Raw genomic sequence first — 18,241 nt, 5'->3', positions numbered from 1 at the left:
GAAGCATGGTGACGTCCATTTCATACCAAATGTACCAAGCCAATAATTTAGAATGACGAAAAGGTTAGACAAGATGTGTCAATTAAAAATCATTTGCCTCAGAGACCAAAAAAAAAAAAAAAAAAAAAAAAAAAATGAATGAGAAAATGTCCATCTTAGATTTCTTTTGCAAATCAAAATTATCAAAATTATTCAAAATTACATAATTCATAATGAGCACAATAGATTTAAGTCTTGACAAAACCTTGAATTTTCAAGGGGACCATAACTCTCATACGAATACAAACAATGTGAAATACAATGCCAGGTAAAAAGTCAATGCACATTCAATCAAGTGGTAAATTCTTGGATGAAGTCGTAAAACATACATTAAGTTAAGAAATTAATCGCAATAAAGAATAGACAAGTACATGTATTAGTATAGAAGTTTGAAAGAAAACGATAGGGCATATTTAGTGGAGAGCACTCTAAATATAGGTAGCTGCATAAGAAATGACTTATAGATACACCATTGAGTTTGTTTATGATGAATAGTATGATAGGGAGAATTTGGTCATTTTCTTTTTTAAGAGATGAAACATAATTATGAGAAAAAGAAAGGGGAACACCAACTACCTTGATTTTTATCAAGCAGTGTATGTCTTTCGTCAATATGACTTGTATGTGATTTTTTTTTTTTTTAATACATACAATTTGAATAATAAAAATGAATCAAAGTGAAAAATAGGTTTAGGTTCTTTCTGGCTTTAAATGAGAGCACTATTTTCTACAGAATTAAACACAATGGAAGTACTTACATAATCATTACTCTGTGCATGGCATGCTAAACTGCACCAGGGAGGTGGGAAACCACCTTCCCTGACTGCACCAAACACTTTTTATCCTCTCCAGTAAAATCCAAATCAAACTCCATGAAGCAAATTCAATTCACACTTTAACCTAGGTTTATAAAGAACCAGTTGAAATACAATTCTTTGCAGAGCAAGCTTCCAACAACCACAGTCTATATTTCAAAACAAAAATATCCTGTTTGTCATAAAACAAAACAAAACAAAACAAAAAAGATCTAGTGTGCACAAATACTTTAAAGTGCACTCTCTAGTAGAAATCAAAACCAAGTTCATCCAGTTTTCACAAAATGGTGAAATGTATTCCATCAGTTTTGCTACACTGTCTTTGTATGTCTCTTCCATTCACACTAAAACAAAGCATGAGTACATTTATTCCTGTAGAATGTCTTAGGTCACAGTACCTGGATATATCAAAAGATATCCTCTGGTTAGTGTGACACAGACTGTTTGCAGTGCTTTGTGCTGCACTATGTGACAATCATCTAAAGGTCATGATTACCAAATCATTCGATGTAAATCAAAGCTTGAAATTCACAGCTTCATTCTGGATTTTCAGTAAAAATGTCAATACAATATATATTTCCTGTGGGAACTGCTGCCACAGACGATGCGATTTGTTTCAAGCTCCAAGAACGGGAGACAAGAAAAGTGCTGCATGACGTTCTAATAGGCAAACTGAAAGAAACAAACAATATCTGTGAAACTATTTCAGTGCTCAGTCAGTGAGGAACGACACAAAATAAGACAGCTTGAACTCCCCAAAACATCAGCTTGAAATTGTTTACCGATAGCTCCATACTGGTACATTATGCTATGATACTGTTATGTACCTTGGAGTAAATAACTATTACAGTAATAGGGTACATCTTCTGAGACCTTGAGAGTCTTTGTGAAGAAACCTTGCAAATAATTATGTTTGAAAACCCTGCTTAACCGTTCTGTAGTTTACAAGAGTTGTTAAATATCATTTTGGTCTCGACTGTAACAACTAAAAAACTTTGTAACACAGAAAAATACCTGGACAGCAAGAATGGGGAACATCAAGGCTTAAGCTGTGCACAAACAGGATTCTGAGCACTTTGCAAATCTATAAATACATTTATATCACAGCGCTGGAAAAAACAATGCAAAACAAAACAAAAAAACCCCAAGATGTGCAAGGATGTGAAAAGGTAATACACAGAATAGAAGCTGTAAAAATAATGGAAAAAACAATACAACTTGTCATTCACAGCTGTTTGGGTGACAAAACATGGATGACATGTGATGACACAACTGGAAATATATCTGTACATATTATAAAGTACAAAATTAAATAAAGAAAGAAATATGCATCACATACACTCTTTATAAATACAAATGAAGAAGAATAATACATTTAGCAACATTTTGTCTTTGTTTCAAGAAAAGTGCAAAAATAGATTATAAAAAGCCTCTCTGTTTGAATCAGTGTAGTCACTCTGACATTTGTCACAATTCAGGATGATAACATTTGTCAACTCAATCAATGTAGACACACAAAAAAAGATGCTATATCACAAAAGGTGCGTTATTAGTTGTTCACTCTGTCTGTAAATGTGGTAAGCAGCTTTTTGGTGCAGTTACCGGAAAAACATGTAAATTTTGGTATGGGTGGTGGGACAATTTTGGAAAGAGCTTGAGAGAAAAAAGTAATAGATATGAGAAACATTCCTAAATGAATCTGGCATAAAAATGTGTCCAAGACTGATGCAAATTAGCATGTGACCATGGCAATATACATCACATCAAATCTAGATCAAGGCAACAAATATTTTCTGCTCCAACAGGAATCAATTTGCATTTGCTCTCGATGACAGGTATGTAAGCTATGAGTTGTACAACTTTCTTTTACCAACAAATTATAGAAGTATTAGAGTTATGATTAATCCAACTGATAAACCCCACAGACCTTATAAACTGATGTATCTAATATACATGGTACAATGACATTCAGTACAATAATTATAGAACAGAGAAACAGAGAAGCATAGAATTTAGCATTCATAAAAGGAGATACGAACACTGTAATAAATGCATAAAATATGGGGTAAAAATTTCATCTTCCTTTTTTCCAGTCTTGTAAAAATATATTAGTATCTTACTTTCAAACACATACTGGCATTTGGATTTTTTTCATTTCAGTACTGTTTCATCACATGAATACACTCAGGTGCTAATGTTCTACAATGTTCTGTACATGTCAAGACCTTGTTTTCATATTATGCATAATAATTAGTGAATCTATACCTTGGCATACAAGAAAACAAAACAAAACTGTTATTTTTCCATCTTTGCATTAACATGTGTTAGTGCTCAAGCTCAAAAAATGTAATGGTGTTAGACATAATGTGTTCAAATGAAATTTACAAACAATTTATCATATCAGATGACTTTCTGAAAAGTATGTAACCTACTCTTTACACTGATGAACATTCAATCATGAACGCAAAAGCATAGATAGTGTTTAGGCTGAGAGTGGTCATATTTATAATGTTCTTTCTTCTTTCTTTGTATCCATTCTGCTGCCAGGAACCAGTCATGAATGCTGCATACTTCTTACATCAGCTCTCTTACCATGGAGAATGGTTTCGCTGCTCCCTTACCTGCTGGTCTTCCGATCAAATCTCCCCACAGGAATAAAAACACAGGAGCAGTCAAAATCTGATGCTCAACAAGTTCCATTCATAGTCAATCTTGGCAGCACAAAATTTTAAAAAGTCATATTTGGTGTCAGCTCAAAGAGGATCTGATCAAATTCTGTCTCTGTCCGTCTTTCTCTCAGATCTCGTCGTCGTCGTCGTCTTCCAGGAGACGTTCCGTATCTTGCTGCACGATGTCCATGCCTCTGTTTTGCTCTTCCAGACTGAGTTCTGAAGCCCTGCTGTTGATGAGTGAGCCGTAAATTGGGTTGGAGAAGTTTGTCCTTGCCTGCCATTCACACACACACACACACAAAAGAAGACAAGAAATCAAAAGTTAACAAAATCTATGGGAATTTAATTGTCTTTCTGTAAGAAAAGGAGCAAGAAAATTCTGAATCTCTTGATCCTGTAAAACGAGGAATATTTGTGTGCATTTTAATTCTGCGCATTTCGCAAGCGCCAAAATTCACGAAATTGAAATGCATGTGAAAGTTCTCGTCTACACTATAAATGCATTGAATGCCAGTGGCAATTTACAAAAATTTCCTGCCGTGAAAAAGGCCGTCGGGTCCGATTCATGAAAATTTCATGCCATGAATATATCTATCGTGTTTTACAGTATCATTTCAAAATGAAGAACACCCTGCACATGTATCGACAGGCCGGGCATTCAGGAAAGAAATAGAAAATTGATGCACTTTTAAATCTCGGGTAGTCAATGCACTGTGTGCTCGTAAAAATGCACATTTCATCAACAATGACAGCGACGATAGGCTCAAGCCTATTCATGGCAGTCACTGTTGAAGAATTGTATGTATCATGAAACAGTGTCTTTAGTGGTAATGTCTACTGACCAGGCATTCAAGAGTAGACAAAGATGAAACAATACTCCCTTTCACAAATGCATCCCCTAATGCAATAATAATAATAAATAAAAATAAGAATAATGCATGTGAAAATAATCCACATTATTTTTTTTAAAACAAACAACCTTAAAAAAATTATTCTGCAAATAAATATAATCATCATAACTGCACATGCTCCTCTCAAGATGTACTGTTTAATCCGCACGTGCAAAAAACAGGTGAAGTTTTGAACGCAGCTTAGAACTAATCCGCGTTATTGTGGAATTGCATTCACAAACTTCACGTCTTGTCAAAATGCACATATCAATATGGATACTTGCAGCACTGAAAATAGGCAGATCGCTCAGGTCCCATTCCCATTTATTGATCAAATCAAATGATGTGGATATTATCTGCATGACTGAAAGAGGTTTATTCTAGTCTAATGCCCCTTTTTCTAATAAACAGCATAAAAGCAATAAAAGCAGCAAGCTGAAATCTAGGTTTATGTGATGAATAATGTTGACAATCAAAACTTGTTTTACTGGACTTCAGGTCACATGTGTCTGACTGCTTTCATTTTTTCAGACATTCACGCATCATGTCCAGCATATGAAAACTTCATAGAATAACACATGCACAATACACCAAAGCACATAACAAATTTATGAACTCCATATATGGCTACATATGCACTACACAAATGAACCAGTGTCACATAGACTGAACACAAAAATGCACTAAAAACAGAAATACTGCTATTCCTGCACATGATCAACAATGTTTTAGGTTCATCATACTCACACATTTGATTGACTACCATTGATTATAGTCCAGAAATACAAGCAAATAAAAATAACAAAGCTCTGATAAACAACACAAAGGTACACAGTTGATATCTACTTGGTTATACGTTAAGCTAAGAGACCCCCTCCCTCTCCCCTTCCAATTTTAGAGTCAAATCTCAAACAATTGGAACTTCACTTCAACTGGAAAGAAATGACTCTGGCTTGTATGTGAAAACATTGGCTGATTCTCACTCGCAAGCAGTATAGTACACTTCAGCTTTCCAATGAAGTAGCCTTGCATATTTGTTTGTTTGTTTGTTTGTTTGGGGTTTTCTGTTGTTGCTTGTTTGTGTTTTGCAAAGTGTCTCCCTCCTCAATCTGGTTTCCATAAGCTCTCTGTCTTTCACTGTCACCCTTCGCATCATTTCAGTGTAGTAGTAGGACATGGATCTCAAATCACTATCACAGCAGAGTTATATGGAGCATATTAAATGACAAGGGAGCTGCAAGAATACAGTGTAGATCCACTCGTGCACTAGAACTAGACAATGAGAATATAACTATAATGTCCATCAACATATTTTAACAATCTGAACTTCACTGAACAATATGATGGACTAAACATTGCCCAATGCAACTAAAAACCACAATCAACAATTCCTTAACATGACTGACATGCATGTGATTGAGAGCATCTAATCTAAATATGACTTGGGTCAAAATAATACAGGCATCATAGATCTATCTGGTTTATTAAGCAGTTATCTTAACAATGGTCAGCTTAGAATACAGTAGCTTGACCAGCAGATGATGGCTAGAGACAAATTACATTTTGATAAAATTTAAAATTAATGGAACCCTTTAATGACATAACTGTTAAAAAATGGTTTCCATAGGGAGAACACAATGTATTCCCAAGCCACATGACGACAAAACATCAAGGAAAGCAATTCCCATCTATTTGCAATGAGTAGCTGTAAACAGCTTTTATTCTTTATGCCAAACTTAGAGAAGCTTTAACAAAACAGTTGGCTCACAAAGAAAAGAATGAGAAACTCTAGAAAAGCACATGATCACCAATCATAGCATGCAATAGGTTTGAGAACAAATATACTCCAGCAAACAACCTGCATGTATGTATTGGAGTGGGTTGGGCTATTTAAATGTTAGAATCGACCGCAAGGTCTTCAGTTTCATTGTTCAATCTCTGGTAAATTGGTGTGTTGAGCTTCTTTGCTCCCTGCAGCAACCAAGGCGGGCAGCATTGAAAACAAAACAAAACACATAGAAGAATGGAGATATAGTGATAGCCAGCAGAGTACAGAAACAGGCTGGAGATTACAACACATCAAAAATAGGATGATTGCAAGATGGCATTTTGAAACACAGCAAAGTTTCACTTTATCATGTATTACAATATAGAAACAACAGAATCCTTCGTTCCAAAAATAAACTATGAACAAGAAATGCTTATTTGACAAACAAAATACCAGCCATGCATAAAAAATGGCATTGTTTAAAATCATTCTATTTTAAACAAATATCCACTAGTGCAAGGCACGCCTAGATTTGCAATTTTTCTCCCTCTCTAATGCAGAACCAATAAAACTCTTTCATAAAAAAAGGCATAAAAAATGGTGCTCCTTAGTCAAAATAATAATAACTATATACAAATAAAAGAAAATCTTGTAGAGGACACAACAGAATAGCAAAAACAAAATATCAAAGGCTGCAAATGGATGTGCATTCTTGGAAAGCACAATTACTGTTTCTATTTTCTTTGATTATCATTTGAACTTCTGGACCTGGTCAAATTTTGAAGGCGTTTATTTTGTAAAAATCATTTCCACAACGTACAGGTATCTCAAACCATTTGAATGGTATGTGTTTTATCATTTCCCAAACAGTATCTTAAGAAGATCAAATTTTACCTGTGTTGACACTGACCTTTCAACACTTGTGATGGTAACTTTTAATTTTCCTCTTTTTTTTTTCTTTTTTTAAAGCTGTTGTGAAGTTTCCCATAGTCCTGCAGGCAGAGTGCTTTTCAAATAATATATCTCACTGCATCCACTTTTGACTGTACATAAATGCCTGGTTTTCAAACCTGTCATGACATGTCATCATATACTAACAGGATTTCCATCAAAATTGATTAACTATGACTGAAATCAGAAATAAATGATTTACGGAGAAAATGATATTCCTTGTAATCATTGACTCATGGGCAATGATGGTGATGTAGGAACTATAAGACTGTGATCACATTTCTAGCTATCTAAGCATCTTTGGTGTGAGCATATGTAATGCATCAACATGCCAACCTAAAAAAAATGTCGCCAAATGTCAGTTTTCGGTTCTTGGTATTCCAGATTCTTCAAGACTCTCAGGATTGCACATGCCTCAGTAACAGGTTTCAAAAGGAGTACAACGTCTATACATTTCAAACATTCTTAGACATTGATATTCAGACAGAAAGTATTTCAGACATTAAAATTGTAGATTTATCACTGAAAATTTAATATGTTTGCTTTTCAACTGAATCACCTTTCACTTTTGTAAGTTTCCGGAATTTAACATCTACGACTTTATTGTTTCAACAAGGTAATGGGTCGCATAATGTTTTTATCGAGAGACAGGGTGCTACCCAGTAAAGTGGTTCACCACATACCCACCCTGGAAAATGGGTGAATGATGCCGACCCCTTTGTGATTCGCTCCAGATGACTAGTGACAGTCACCTTATGCTATCTATCATCTGAGCTCATTGTAAAATGAGAATCATCAAGAGACTCATTAATTCATGGACTTGAGATCTTGATTCCACTGAAAAAGCACATAAATGTCTCCCATACAGGGGCAGATCCAGAAATTCTGTAAAGAGGGGGCACGTTGACAAAATTAAAGGGGGGGGGGGCGCATGCACCCCTCCCCCATTTTTTTTTCTTTTTATTTAAACAAAAAAACAAAAACAAGGGGAGGGGGGCGTGCACCCGGTGTGGTCCTCCCTGGATCCGCCACTGCCATAGTCCCCTGTGTAGATACATCTTGATATGCCACCCTACAGAAGACAGTGCACACAGTTAGTCTCCAGAGGAGTGGGAAGTATATGCCTACCTTGTGATCTCGTATCGTGAAAGGCCCCTCCATCTGATCCCCCTCGTCCTCCTCCTGGTTCAGCTGCCGGGAGTATTTGAAGGTGGGGTTACCAAACTCCATGTCATCCTCCTCCTCCTCCTCCTCTATCCTCCGGTGACGGAAACTGTTTCTCAATCTGTTCGCATGCCAAGAAGGTCAGAGGTCAAGAAGCCAACACTGGTTCATTTATCCCTTGCTGCTAGCAAGGAGGTAGCCATCATAGTGTTTATGCTTTTTTTTTCATATTTCTGATGGTTTTTCTTTTATTGTTCTGGCATATTTTCAGAATCTGAACCATTTGAAATGTTCATCTTACTACATTGTATATCTCATCATCTTATACCCACTTGTCTCAGGGCCAATGTACAATGTATGACATATTTTCTCATTCTGTCATGGCTCTTCATCATCAATAAAAACATTCATACACATAACAGGTAACAGGTGATAGAAAGAAGCCACTGGACTGAATGTACATACACATCTTTGTATGAAAAAAAGAAAAGAAAATAAATTATCAACACCATGTGACCTTGGATGTGACATGAACCAATCTCAAACATTAAAATGAGAAGTACAGAGCAAATGAAACAAGAGAATAAGTGATATGTCAAACTTTGCTAACCTCCGGCTACCTATTGATATACCAAATTGCACCAACCTCTCTCATTACTGATATTAGCTGTCACATTGTCAGAAATAAAGGAATTCCCTTTTTATTCCCTTCTGTCAGTATGTTGACTTCTGTTTTGTTTTGTTTTCTTCTTGTAATTTAATAACGAAATGATGCAGAGTTGCAAACTCTACTGAAATACGGAGTTAGTATTCAATGGCTGATCTGTGGCACCAACTGAACAAACTAGGAGAGCATTATTTACCATGAATGCTTATTTGAAGAAAAACGTACTCTGGAGGCTGTGCCCTTCAGAAATAGTTCAGTATATAACATTCAGGTTTTAAAGACTTGAGGCATGATTTCTTACCTCCCTCTCCACCGGTGACAGATCAAAACCATAAGGATGAGAAGAACTGCCACGATGAGCACAGAGATTACCACAGCCACTGCAACTGTGCGTGAATAAAGATGGAGAGGATAAAAAACTAGGCTCAAAATTCACATTCTTGGTACAAGCATGAAATGACAAGAACATTAACTGTAACTTTTTCTTAGCTATTAAGGAAGAGACTGACTATGGAAGTATGTCCTACATTGCAGCATGAGTCTGTAGAACTCGAGAGTCCTTCACCGTTGCTGATGTCCAAAGACATCCTAAATACAGGCAGACAGACAGACAGACAGATAAACACACACAAACATGATGACACACACAGACACAAACACTCAACTGTACAACTAGTCTACTTGCTTTGTAGGTCCCAACATTTAAAGGGTGTGTACAGTTCTGGTAGAGGTGAGAATTGAGCTTTTAACGTTTTGCGAGATATTCAGAAACCACTATATGAGATGTCAAAGAACATGCAATTCTAAGGGGTATCAAAAGTTTATTTGATGAAAGTCGGTTTTGAAATGGCTGAGGTATCCAAAAACTAGGTGAAACAAAGAGATCCTAATAAAAGGCGTGGCCTGTCGCCTTTTATCACTATCACTTTTTTGGATATCTCAGCCATTTGAAAACCAATTTCATCAAATAAACGTTAAATTCTTCTTAGAATGACATGCTCTTTCATATTTCATAAGAGGTTTCTCATTATCTCACTTAGGAATGTTCAAAACATGAATCCCCACATCAACCAATACTGTACAGTCCCTTTAATATCAAAAAGTGAAAAATGTTGATTTTATAAAGACTGCCGGAACAGGGTGGTAATATGTTGTAAAGCCAAGATATACGGGATCACTATTGCATCACCATCACAAAAGTTTCCCTCATCACTAGCAATAATATTACATTGTATTTGTTGTGTGAAAATGAGCATCACTGTTAAATCTGGCCGTGAAGTAGGCTATGGAAAGCTTTCTCTGTTTTCCAGTTAATCACAAGTGAAACTTTTCCTTCTAAAATTCAGCTAACTCTGAGCAACAGGTAGGCATCATGAATGAATCACTCTCTTGTGCATGACATCACAGTATGCACATTATTAGTCATTAAAAGTCAATGAAGTTGTGAGATCATCGTGTTGTAACACTGTACAGAAAGACAGATGTAAGATTCTTCCTTTCAACTGGTAAGTTAGATACAGTGTTTTGGAATGGAGAAAGAATTTTCTCCCCCTATCTTTGTCGTACAGCCATTGAAGTACAAAATTAGGGGCCCGTTGCATAAAAGTTACAATTATGGTAACTTTGCCATCCAATGGGAACTTCCCTGGAATTCTTGATTTTGATTGGCTGTTGAGTATTGTTGCCATGGTAGTCACCACTGGATGGCAAAGTTGCCATAATTGTAACTTTTATGCAACGGACCCTAGAATTCACTATACACTTTAATGTAAAACTTGCAGTGCATGGAAGTGCAGTGTTACTATAAATGTCAGGTACCAATGCAGGGACTTACTGTTAGATTGCCGGGTATTTTTGGACGTATGCTTGTCGGGCTTACTGTTGAAAAGAAACACAAACAATATAAAAGCTTTATGTCATGAATATATCTCCAACTTGACAACAATCTTTGAAAAAACAATCTTAATTTGATAAACAGCTGGTACTAAAGGTCTTGCTATTATAGTCTAGTAGAGCTGAAGGCTCCAGATATATGGCTTTGACAAACTAAGTTTTCCAATAAAAAATCAATACATGCGCAAAGAAGATATATCTCGGCATGCGACGATGAACTATACCTGAGATTGTTGTCACCAAAGATATTTGCAAAGTGAGGGAAAAAATATTGAACAAGAAAGTGTCATAATGATGCAATGGAAATGAAAGTATTTTATTTATCTATTTATTTATTTATTTATTCTTTTTTTTTGGTGGGGGTGGGGGGGGGGTAAGGTTTTGTTTTTTGGTTTTTTGGTCACTGCCCCTGGCATACTCACATGCATTTTATGGCATCATTCTCCAGCGTACAGGAGTGGTTAGCTCCACTACAATTAGCACAGCGGTCCACCTCACACTGTGGCCCCTGGTATCTCCATGAACAGACACACTTGACTTCCGTTCCTGGTAGAGGAAACACACAACACAACTTGTTACCTCAAATTCATTCTTACATGCATGAATAGTCATCAACAAAAGTCTGAAAAGAATGCCACCTCCACCATGCAAAAATTCAGAGTAATACTGACACTTGATAGTTCTGGTCACCTCTATCTTTGAAGACAATTTACTCCATTATAGACCTCTGTATGTGGCACATTTTGAGCACTATGCGGCAGGAACCAAGCATTTCACAAATCAATTTATTTTACTGGAGTACAAACAGATAATTTCAAGTAGGCTCTAAAAGAAAACTGAAATGGAAACTGAAGGTAAAAAAAAATAACTTCATATGATTTTACTCGAAGAAGTATCAAGTTCAAGAATTAATTTTAAAAAAAGACATATGAATTTGAAGTCATAGAATACCAAAGGATCTTATGAAAATGTGGAGAACACAGCTAAATGACATAGCCATAGCATTTCTATGTAACTACATGTAAGCAAACATTGTCTAAATGAATGCAGTTGAGCAGCTGAAATACATAAGCTTTTTTCTACACCATGCATAAGCTTTTTTCTACACCATAAACAGGCATTACATTCATCTCAAAAATCTTAACATTATTTCTTTGCTAGCCTTGAAAGCAAGTGGTAGTTACATTCTTCCTGTTTTACCAAAGGACACAAATACTATCAAAACTACAAAGGGGCTAAAAATTCACTTGATTATTCTCATCACAAATTCCTGAAAATTACTACCAACAAAATTTGTGATAAGGAAGACATTAAATTTCCAATCATTCCCGACATCTGAGAACATGTGAACAATTTATTTCATGACTCTACAATGCCAAAGTATGAGTAATGAACATCTCATATTCTCATTCCATAAACTAACATCAGCCGTCCTTATAAACAGCCCAACCAAGAAAAAAAGCTTCTTACCTATTTGCTCGCAGTCATTGCCTTGCCCACACAACTCCTGGCAAAACGGCAGGCCCTCACACCTTGTACCGGGGAACTCCTTGGGGCAGTGACAGGTGGGCTGCCCCTGGTTGTCATAGCGACAAACACCACCATTCTGGCAGTGGTTATCGCATACTCTTTCGTCACAGCGGTCTCCCGTCCATTTAGGGTCACAGCTAATTTGTTGAAAGAGAGTAAGAGGCAAAGACATGGTGGCAGATTGAACACATGAAATCTCTACATGCAGAATACATGCAGAGACGAGTAGAATTACCATCTGAGCACTGGTATCGTGCAACTCTTGCGCAGAAAATGGTAGAGTGCAAACACATTCACTCTGAAGTTCAAAAAATGGGAACAAACTGGAAGCAAACGGTGCCAAAAAAAAATGTATTTCTCATCAATCTTCAAGAGTTCACTGAAAACAGATGTCTGAAAAAAAAACAAAAAAACAAACAGAAACACAAGAAAGAATAAGGCTTATACCCTTTCCCTGAAAAAAAAAGAGAAAAAGGAACAACCCTATTACAAAAGGAAAGCTGTTATCATTCACACTTTATAACCTGATACAATGATTATCGATGCTTTCAGCCATAATAAAAGTGTGTTAATATCATTTAAGTCAATATGCATCACAACAAACAGGACAATGGCTCATTTCTGACAAAGAATAGTAACAAAGGCCCAATCCTACCTGCATGAAATTGTGCCATCAGCTTGATTTTCAATGCACCTCCCATGGCCGCTGCAGAAGCTGCGACATTTGTCGATGGTGCAGTACGGTCCCTCCCATCGTGGTCTGCACTCACAGCTAAGGACTCCCCCTGCACTGTAGGTACACTGACCATTATTTTGGCAGTGGGACTTGCACCTGTCTCTCTCACAGAATGGACCATAGAATGGGAACGGGCACCTGTACCATAGAGGAGAGAATTGGGGGGTGTTTCATCAACGAGTTCGTCGGAGGTTTTCACCGACAAATTTGCTATTAGCCAATCAGACGCAAGGATTTCAGTAGCTTTTAACAGTTGTCAGTGTAAATCACTGACAAAAAGTTTCATGAAACGGTCCCCTGCATGATACGCCTGTGTTCAGTTTTGATTCTATCAACATCAGCATGCCATAAAATGCGTACAATCATTGCCTTCCTAAATTTCATTGTTACATGAACAGAGCGGCTACTGTTGCTTTTTGGAGCCTTCTCAGTCTTTACATGACAGTACACTTAACTTATAATACAGTAAATATACACACAACATACAACTTAGATTGAAAATATGATAACATTGCTCGAAGTCTTTTCTATCAGTAAAACAGAGTAAGCATTTAAAAATGTATGAAATATGACTTTTACAAAACCATTCCTTGTCATAATCACACATGAGCACCTAAAACTAAAATCTTACTATTTGTAGTAAGACCAGGGTCCCGTTTCATAAAACTTGTTATCAGTGACAACTGCCACATTTCTGTGACAAATTTGCTCTTAGCCAATCAGATGCAAGGATTTCAGTAGCTTATAACAACTATGACAACTTGTCACTAATAAGTTTTATGAAACGGGGCACTGCCAGACAATGTAGAGGTGTTAAAGTTGTCTTTATCAGGCTTCTTCTTTTTGTGTATGAGGCAGGGGCAGCTAAACAATGTCTCTTACAGGTGTTCTAGCCAAGTTACAGTCTCAGGGGAAATGTTAGAAGTGTCTATTCTGCATTATATACCTCACTTGATAAATCCTCGATTCTGATTGGTCCAAGGTGCAGTAAATAGTTTTTGCCACACTGCCCAGCAGTCAGATAGTGGCTTTTCAAGATGCATGTAAGTATATCTGGCACACGTATCTATATGTGGGCATTGTGATATGATATTACATGTAATTTCTCTGACCAGTGACATGGCAGCTTCATTTCAATGCCGTAATTCAGCTTAAAACTTAAATCACGTGGGATATGGTATATAAGACATGTATTTACCGGTACTGCTTCTTTTTGGGTTCAGGTTAAAACTATTTGCCCTATATGATTTCTGAAGTGATATGCCCCAAGATGAAGTCTAAGGCATAGCACTGTTGAGAGATCATCTCTGGGTGAATAGTTTTAACCATGCCCCTCAAAGCAGTCAATATATGTATACTATGACCCTGATGTCAGTCTGAGGGCAGAGATTTGAAAGTTTAATTTTTTTTTTTAAATATCTTCACCTGCATTTCCCCTTTTCATTCACTTTGATGCAAGTCCCGTTATTCATGCACTGGACATTTTGGCACGGTGACTGGACTGTAAAACAGAAGAATAACACATAAAATATGAACACAAATGAGAAAAACAGCAGTCATAGTTTCAGAGAACACTAAGGTAAACATTGTCCAAACATTTAGAGTGTAAAAGACTTTCATTCTCATCAATGGACTGTCAAGGTACACCTGACTTGAACATGCAATCAAAGGAATGCCAAAAATTTACTTGCCTGCAATTCTGCATAATTTCCAAAGTAAGTATCTCTGAAAGTTCTTTTAAAATGGCCCCAACAATGCACTTGAACATGTACATTCTTTATTAAATTAATCCAAAATGTGAGTTACTTTGAAAAAAGATTATTCAAATTTTCCATAATGTTCAAATTTACTGTCATATTCATACTACTGCTGATAATATTCATACAAATGGACACCATCCCCCATGTTTGGTACAAAATGGTTACTACTGCTCAGATATGTCTGCGTAACAGTCACATACTGGTATTGCAAACAAACATTGACAGCGCTGTGCTGACTAGAATTTAAGCCTGTGTGTTGGAATGACAAAAAGATCATCATTGTTTGATGAGAGCAATATGCGAAGTCATGACACATTTACAGTAATTTACATGTACATGAGTGAGGAAAGCAATCTGTTAATTACACTACACCTCTAATAAGTGCCTGCTAAATAGTCCTCTTCTAACACAGATATCACATAGAACATTGAAATGATGATTTCACGGTCTTTTGTTATCGCTTAGTACTGGCTCCAAACAAGATATCCTTGCACAGGGCTTTGGGTAGTGGGTTGGAACCAGGTACAATCATTGCTAGCAGCAACCATTGTGTTCACAGCTACAAATGTATTTGGGCGGGCTTGTGAGGTTGTTCAGAACCCGTTTCCATGACGATATACAGCTATGAAGTCACACTTTGGTACTCTATAGTTTGGTGATTGAATCAAGCTACAATCCAAACCCAATGCATCAGAGGATGTCTCCTTGCAAAATCTCACCCTGTTCCTTGATGCATATTCCTCTGGTCATGATGTAACCATCCTGGCAGAGACACGTGATGCCTGCGTTGTCTGCCATGAGATCATTGATGAGGCAGAGCTGGTGGTTTGCACAGGACTTTGGCAGACAGGGGTTGGTCAAAGCTGGACAGTGGGGGTAGTTCAACATGGATTGTAAATGGCTCAACTTTTCATCGGCATCAAGTGTGAATCACTTCCAAAAATACATGAGTAAACTAGCCTATGCATTTTACAAACAATGCTTTCTGACATGTTCACAATTCTATTGAATTCATTTTGAACATTAGATGCTCTCTCAGTAAGGCTCCTTTTTGGCTCAATTCTTTAGCCAGGTTTACAGCAAATCACACAAACACTGGCTGTAGTTACTGTTAGCTTCTGAAAGGCAAGAGCATATTCTTGAACATACTTACAACGCATATAATATAGTCACTGACATACAAGTACAGTCTCAATGCATGTCCTTCAATAAAATGGAATTCCATTTACACTCCAGCCGATAAAACCAAATTTAGCAGCTGAAACAACAATAAATATTCATATAATTTAATCTCATAAATTGCACAAACACTGATTATCTTGAACAGCTATGACAAAAGTTATTAAACAGTTACAGTAAAGTTGTAGATACACATTACTAATTCTGTACATGCACATGAATGTGTCAGCCAAGTCAAAACATTTGGAACGAATACTCACTACTATCCTGCTTGTTTTTCTGGACAATCTTGACCATTGACATCCTGGTCAGTGGCTCGGTCAGATAAGTCAGCTGACCACTTTGGGAACTCTCATTCCCAAATTTGTTGACCCTGAAGACCCTGTATGGTGTCTTGGTAACTCCATAGATCCATTCCTCAAAGACATCAACGGAGAAGGGCACACCAGAATCTGTGAAGTCAAAAGTTGAAAAAAGTTCTATCAACTCTTTTTAACATGTGCCACAATGTAAACCCCCTGTGTGCCACAATGTAAACCCCATGTGTGCCACATTATTCTGAGACTGCAATGCACATGCGCTTGTTGAAAACATTCTGTATTTTAAAGCCATGTAACTTGTTATAAAAATGTTTACACTAGACATGCAGTGAGCAAAGTTGTACACAAAATTCTAAGATTTCCAGGGATGTCAATTTAATGATAAATCAATTATTTTTTCCCCTTTCAAATGGCCAGGAGCTACATCATTAGCCAAGACTTTTGCACACACAACTATTTTATAACAGGCAATTACAATTTCCTGAAAAAACAAATCACTTTAGGGAACAATGGTATTCAATCAGGTCTAGGGCAATTACCCCGGGACCCTTCCCCTGACCCTTGGGGGCAATTGCCCTGATACAATTCAATCACCACGCAATGCAAGCTACATGTGAGAGGAATGGAATAGCAAGTACGCTAGTGAAACTATCACTGTACTGTGGTATTTGGCAATCTGTAGATCGGTTTGGGTGGGTTTGTGTGTTTGAGCAAAATATGCAAACTTTGCACACCGTCAACTGATTCAGGCATGCCAACGTGGCACTTGAATAGTTAATGCTAACGCCATGAACTGTATGCATCACAATGGAAGGTTTATTTGTGGTAGCAACAATCTGAGTTCAGTTCATTCAAAACTAAAAACTGTGATACAACACAGCATAACAAACCTCAAGCACATCACACTTTCAATATGGACACAATAAACTAGACAGTCATGATTGAAGTTGATTGTATTTTATTCGCCATTTATCAATAGACTATTTCTGTAATGTATTCAAATTCTATGCATGCTTTACTCGCAAAAGATTGCCTCTCTACTAGAGGGAACGGAATGCTTCCACACAACACTGCTCAGGGAGACTGGGATCGAATGCGGTAGGGGCCTACCCTTGGATCTGGAGGCAAACGTGCTACCGACTGAGCCAAATCACCACCCGGGGAGTTCACTGACCTTTGGGGAAGGAGATAACTGGTACACGGTTGCTACCGTTCAGGTCTGAGCACTCGATGCGGCGCCCCTTACTGTCTGTCCAGTACACCTTCTCGGTCACATAGTCCATGGCGATGCTGGTAGGCTGGTCTAGGTTGCCCTTGACTATTGTGACAAAATTGGAGCCATTCATGTTGATGCGATGAATTCCAGGTTCATTGCCCCATGTAGTAAAAAAGACCAGGCTAGATTTAAAAAAACAAACAAATAAACAAACAAAATGTAGAAAAATAAAAATACATTCACCATTTTTTTTGTAGATCTAGAACCTATTTAGGGCTTGCAATGTACATCAATACAAACTTGCTTTTTTTATAGACTGTCCTATCATATTTCTCAAACATTTGTACAAGTTGAGCTGTTTATTGCAACTGATTGACAAATTGCCCTACTTCGACGTAAATAAGCACTGAATTGATCGGTGTTTTAGTAGTAGCCATGATATTGACCAATTGCCATCACAACTAATGCATGTATATCATGTGTATATATTTTCTTGTTTGTTTGCAATTGTCAACGTGCAATATTTTGTGTCCATTATAATTCATAATGTATCCCATTATGAGAAGCAAGAAATAAATTTATCAAAAGAATTCAATTGAAAATCTATTTCAACAAATACAGCATGCACTGTGGATGCTTCG

The 18,241-nt window shown here is 37.0% G+C and overlaps 1 protein-coding gene across 1 annotated transcript in view; it reads right to left on the bottom strand.

The window, feature by feature from the left end:
- Positions 1-227: 227 nt before the first annotated feature.
- Positions 228-18,241, bottom strand: part of LOC139717035 (low-density lipoprotein receptor-related protein 1-like) — a 184,005-nt gene continuing 165,991 nt past the window's right edge. The window contains exons 80-90 of the mRNA XM_071628550.1: positions 17,559-17,782; positions 16,325-16,516; positions 15,605-15,748; positions 14,551-14,626; positions 13,045-13,263; positions 12,330-12,526; positions 11,282-11,405; positions 10,801-10,844; positions 9,268-9,352; positions 8,264-8,420; positions 228-3,800 (exon numbers count right to left, since the gene is read on the bottom strand). Coding sequence (XP_071484651.1) covers positions 3,651-3,800; positions 8,264-8,420; positions 9,268-9,352; positions 10,801-10,844; positions 11,282-11,405; positions 12,330-12,526; positions 13,045-13,263; positions 14,551-14,626; positions 15,605-15,748; positions 16,325-16,516; positions 17,559-17,782 — 1,612 coding nt within the window. The 3' untranslated portion in view covers positions 228-3,650. The remainder of the gene's footprint in view (positions 3,801-8,263; positions 8,421-9,267; positions 9,353-10,800; positions 10,845-11,281; positions 11,406-12,329; positions 12,527-13,044; positions 13,264-14,550; positions 14,627-15,604; positions 15,749-16,324; positions 16,517-17,558; positions 17,783-18,241) is intronic.

Source organism: Diadema antillarum, unplaced genomic scaffold (assembly GCF_040938485.1).
Source record: "Diadema antillarum isolate AM-2024a unplaced genomic scaffold, OU_Dant_1.0 scf00000071, whole genome shotgun sequence".
NCBI lineage: Eukaryota > Metazoa > Echinodermata > Echinoidea > Diadematoida > Diadematidae > Diadema > Diadema antillarum.
Note: the sequence above shows the minus strand (reverse complement) of the source record. Positions and strands in the feature narration are given on the sequence as shown.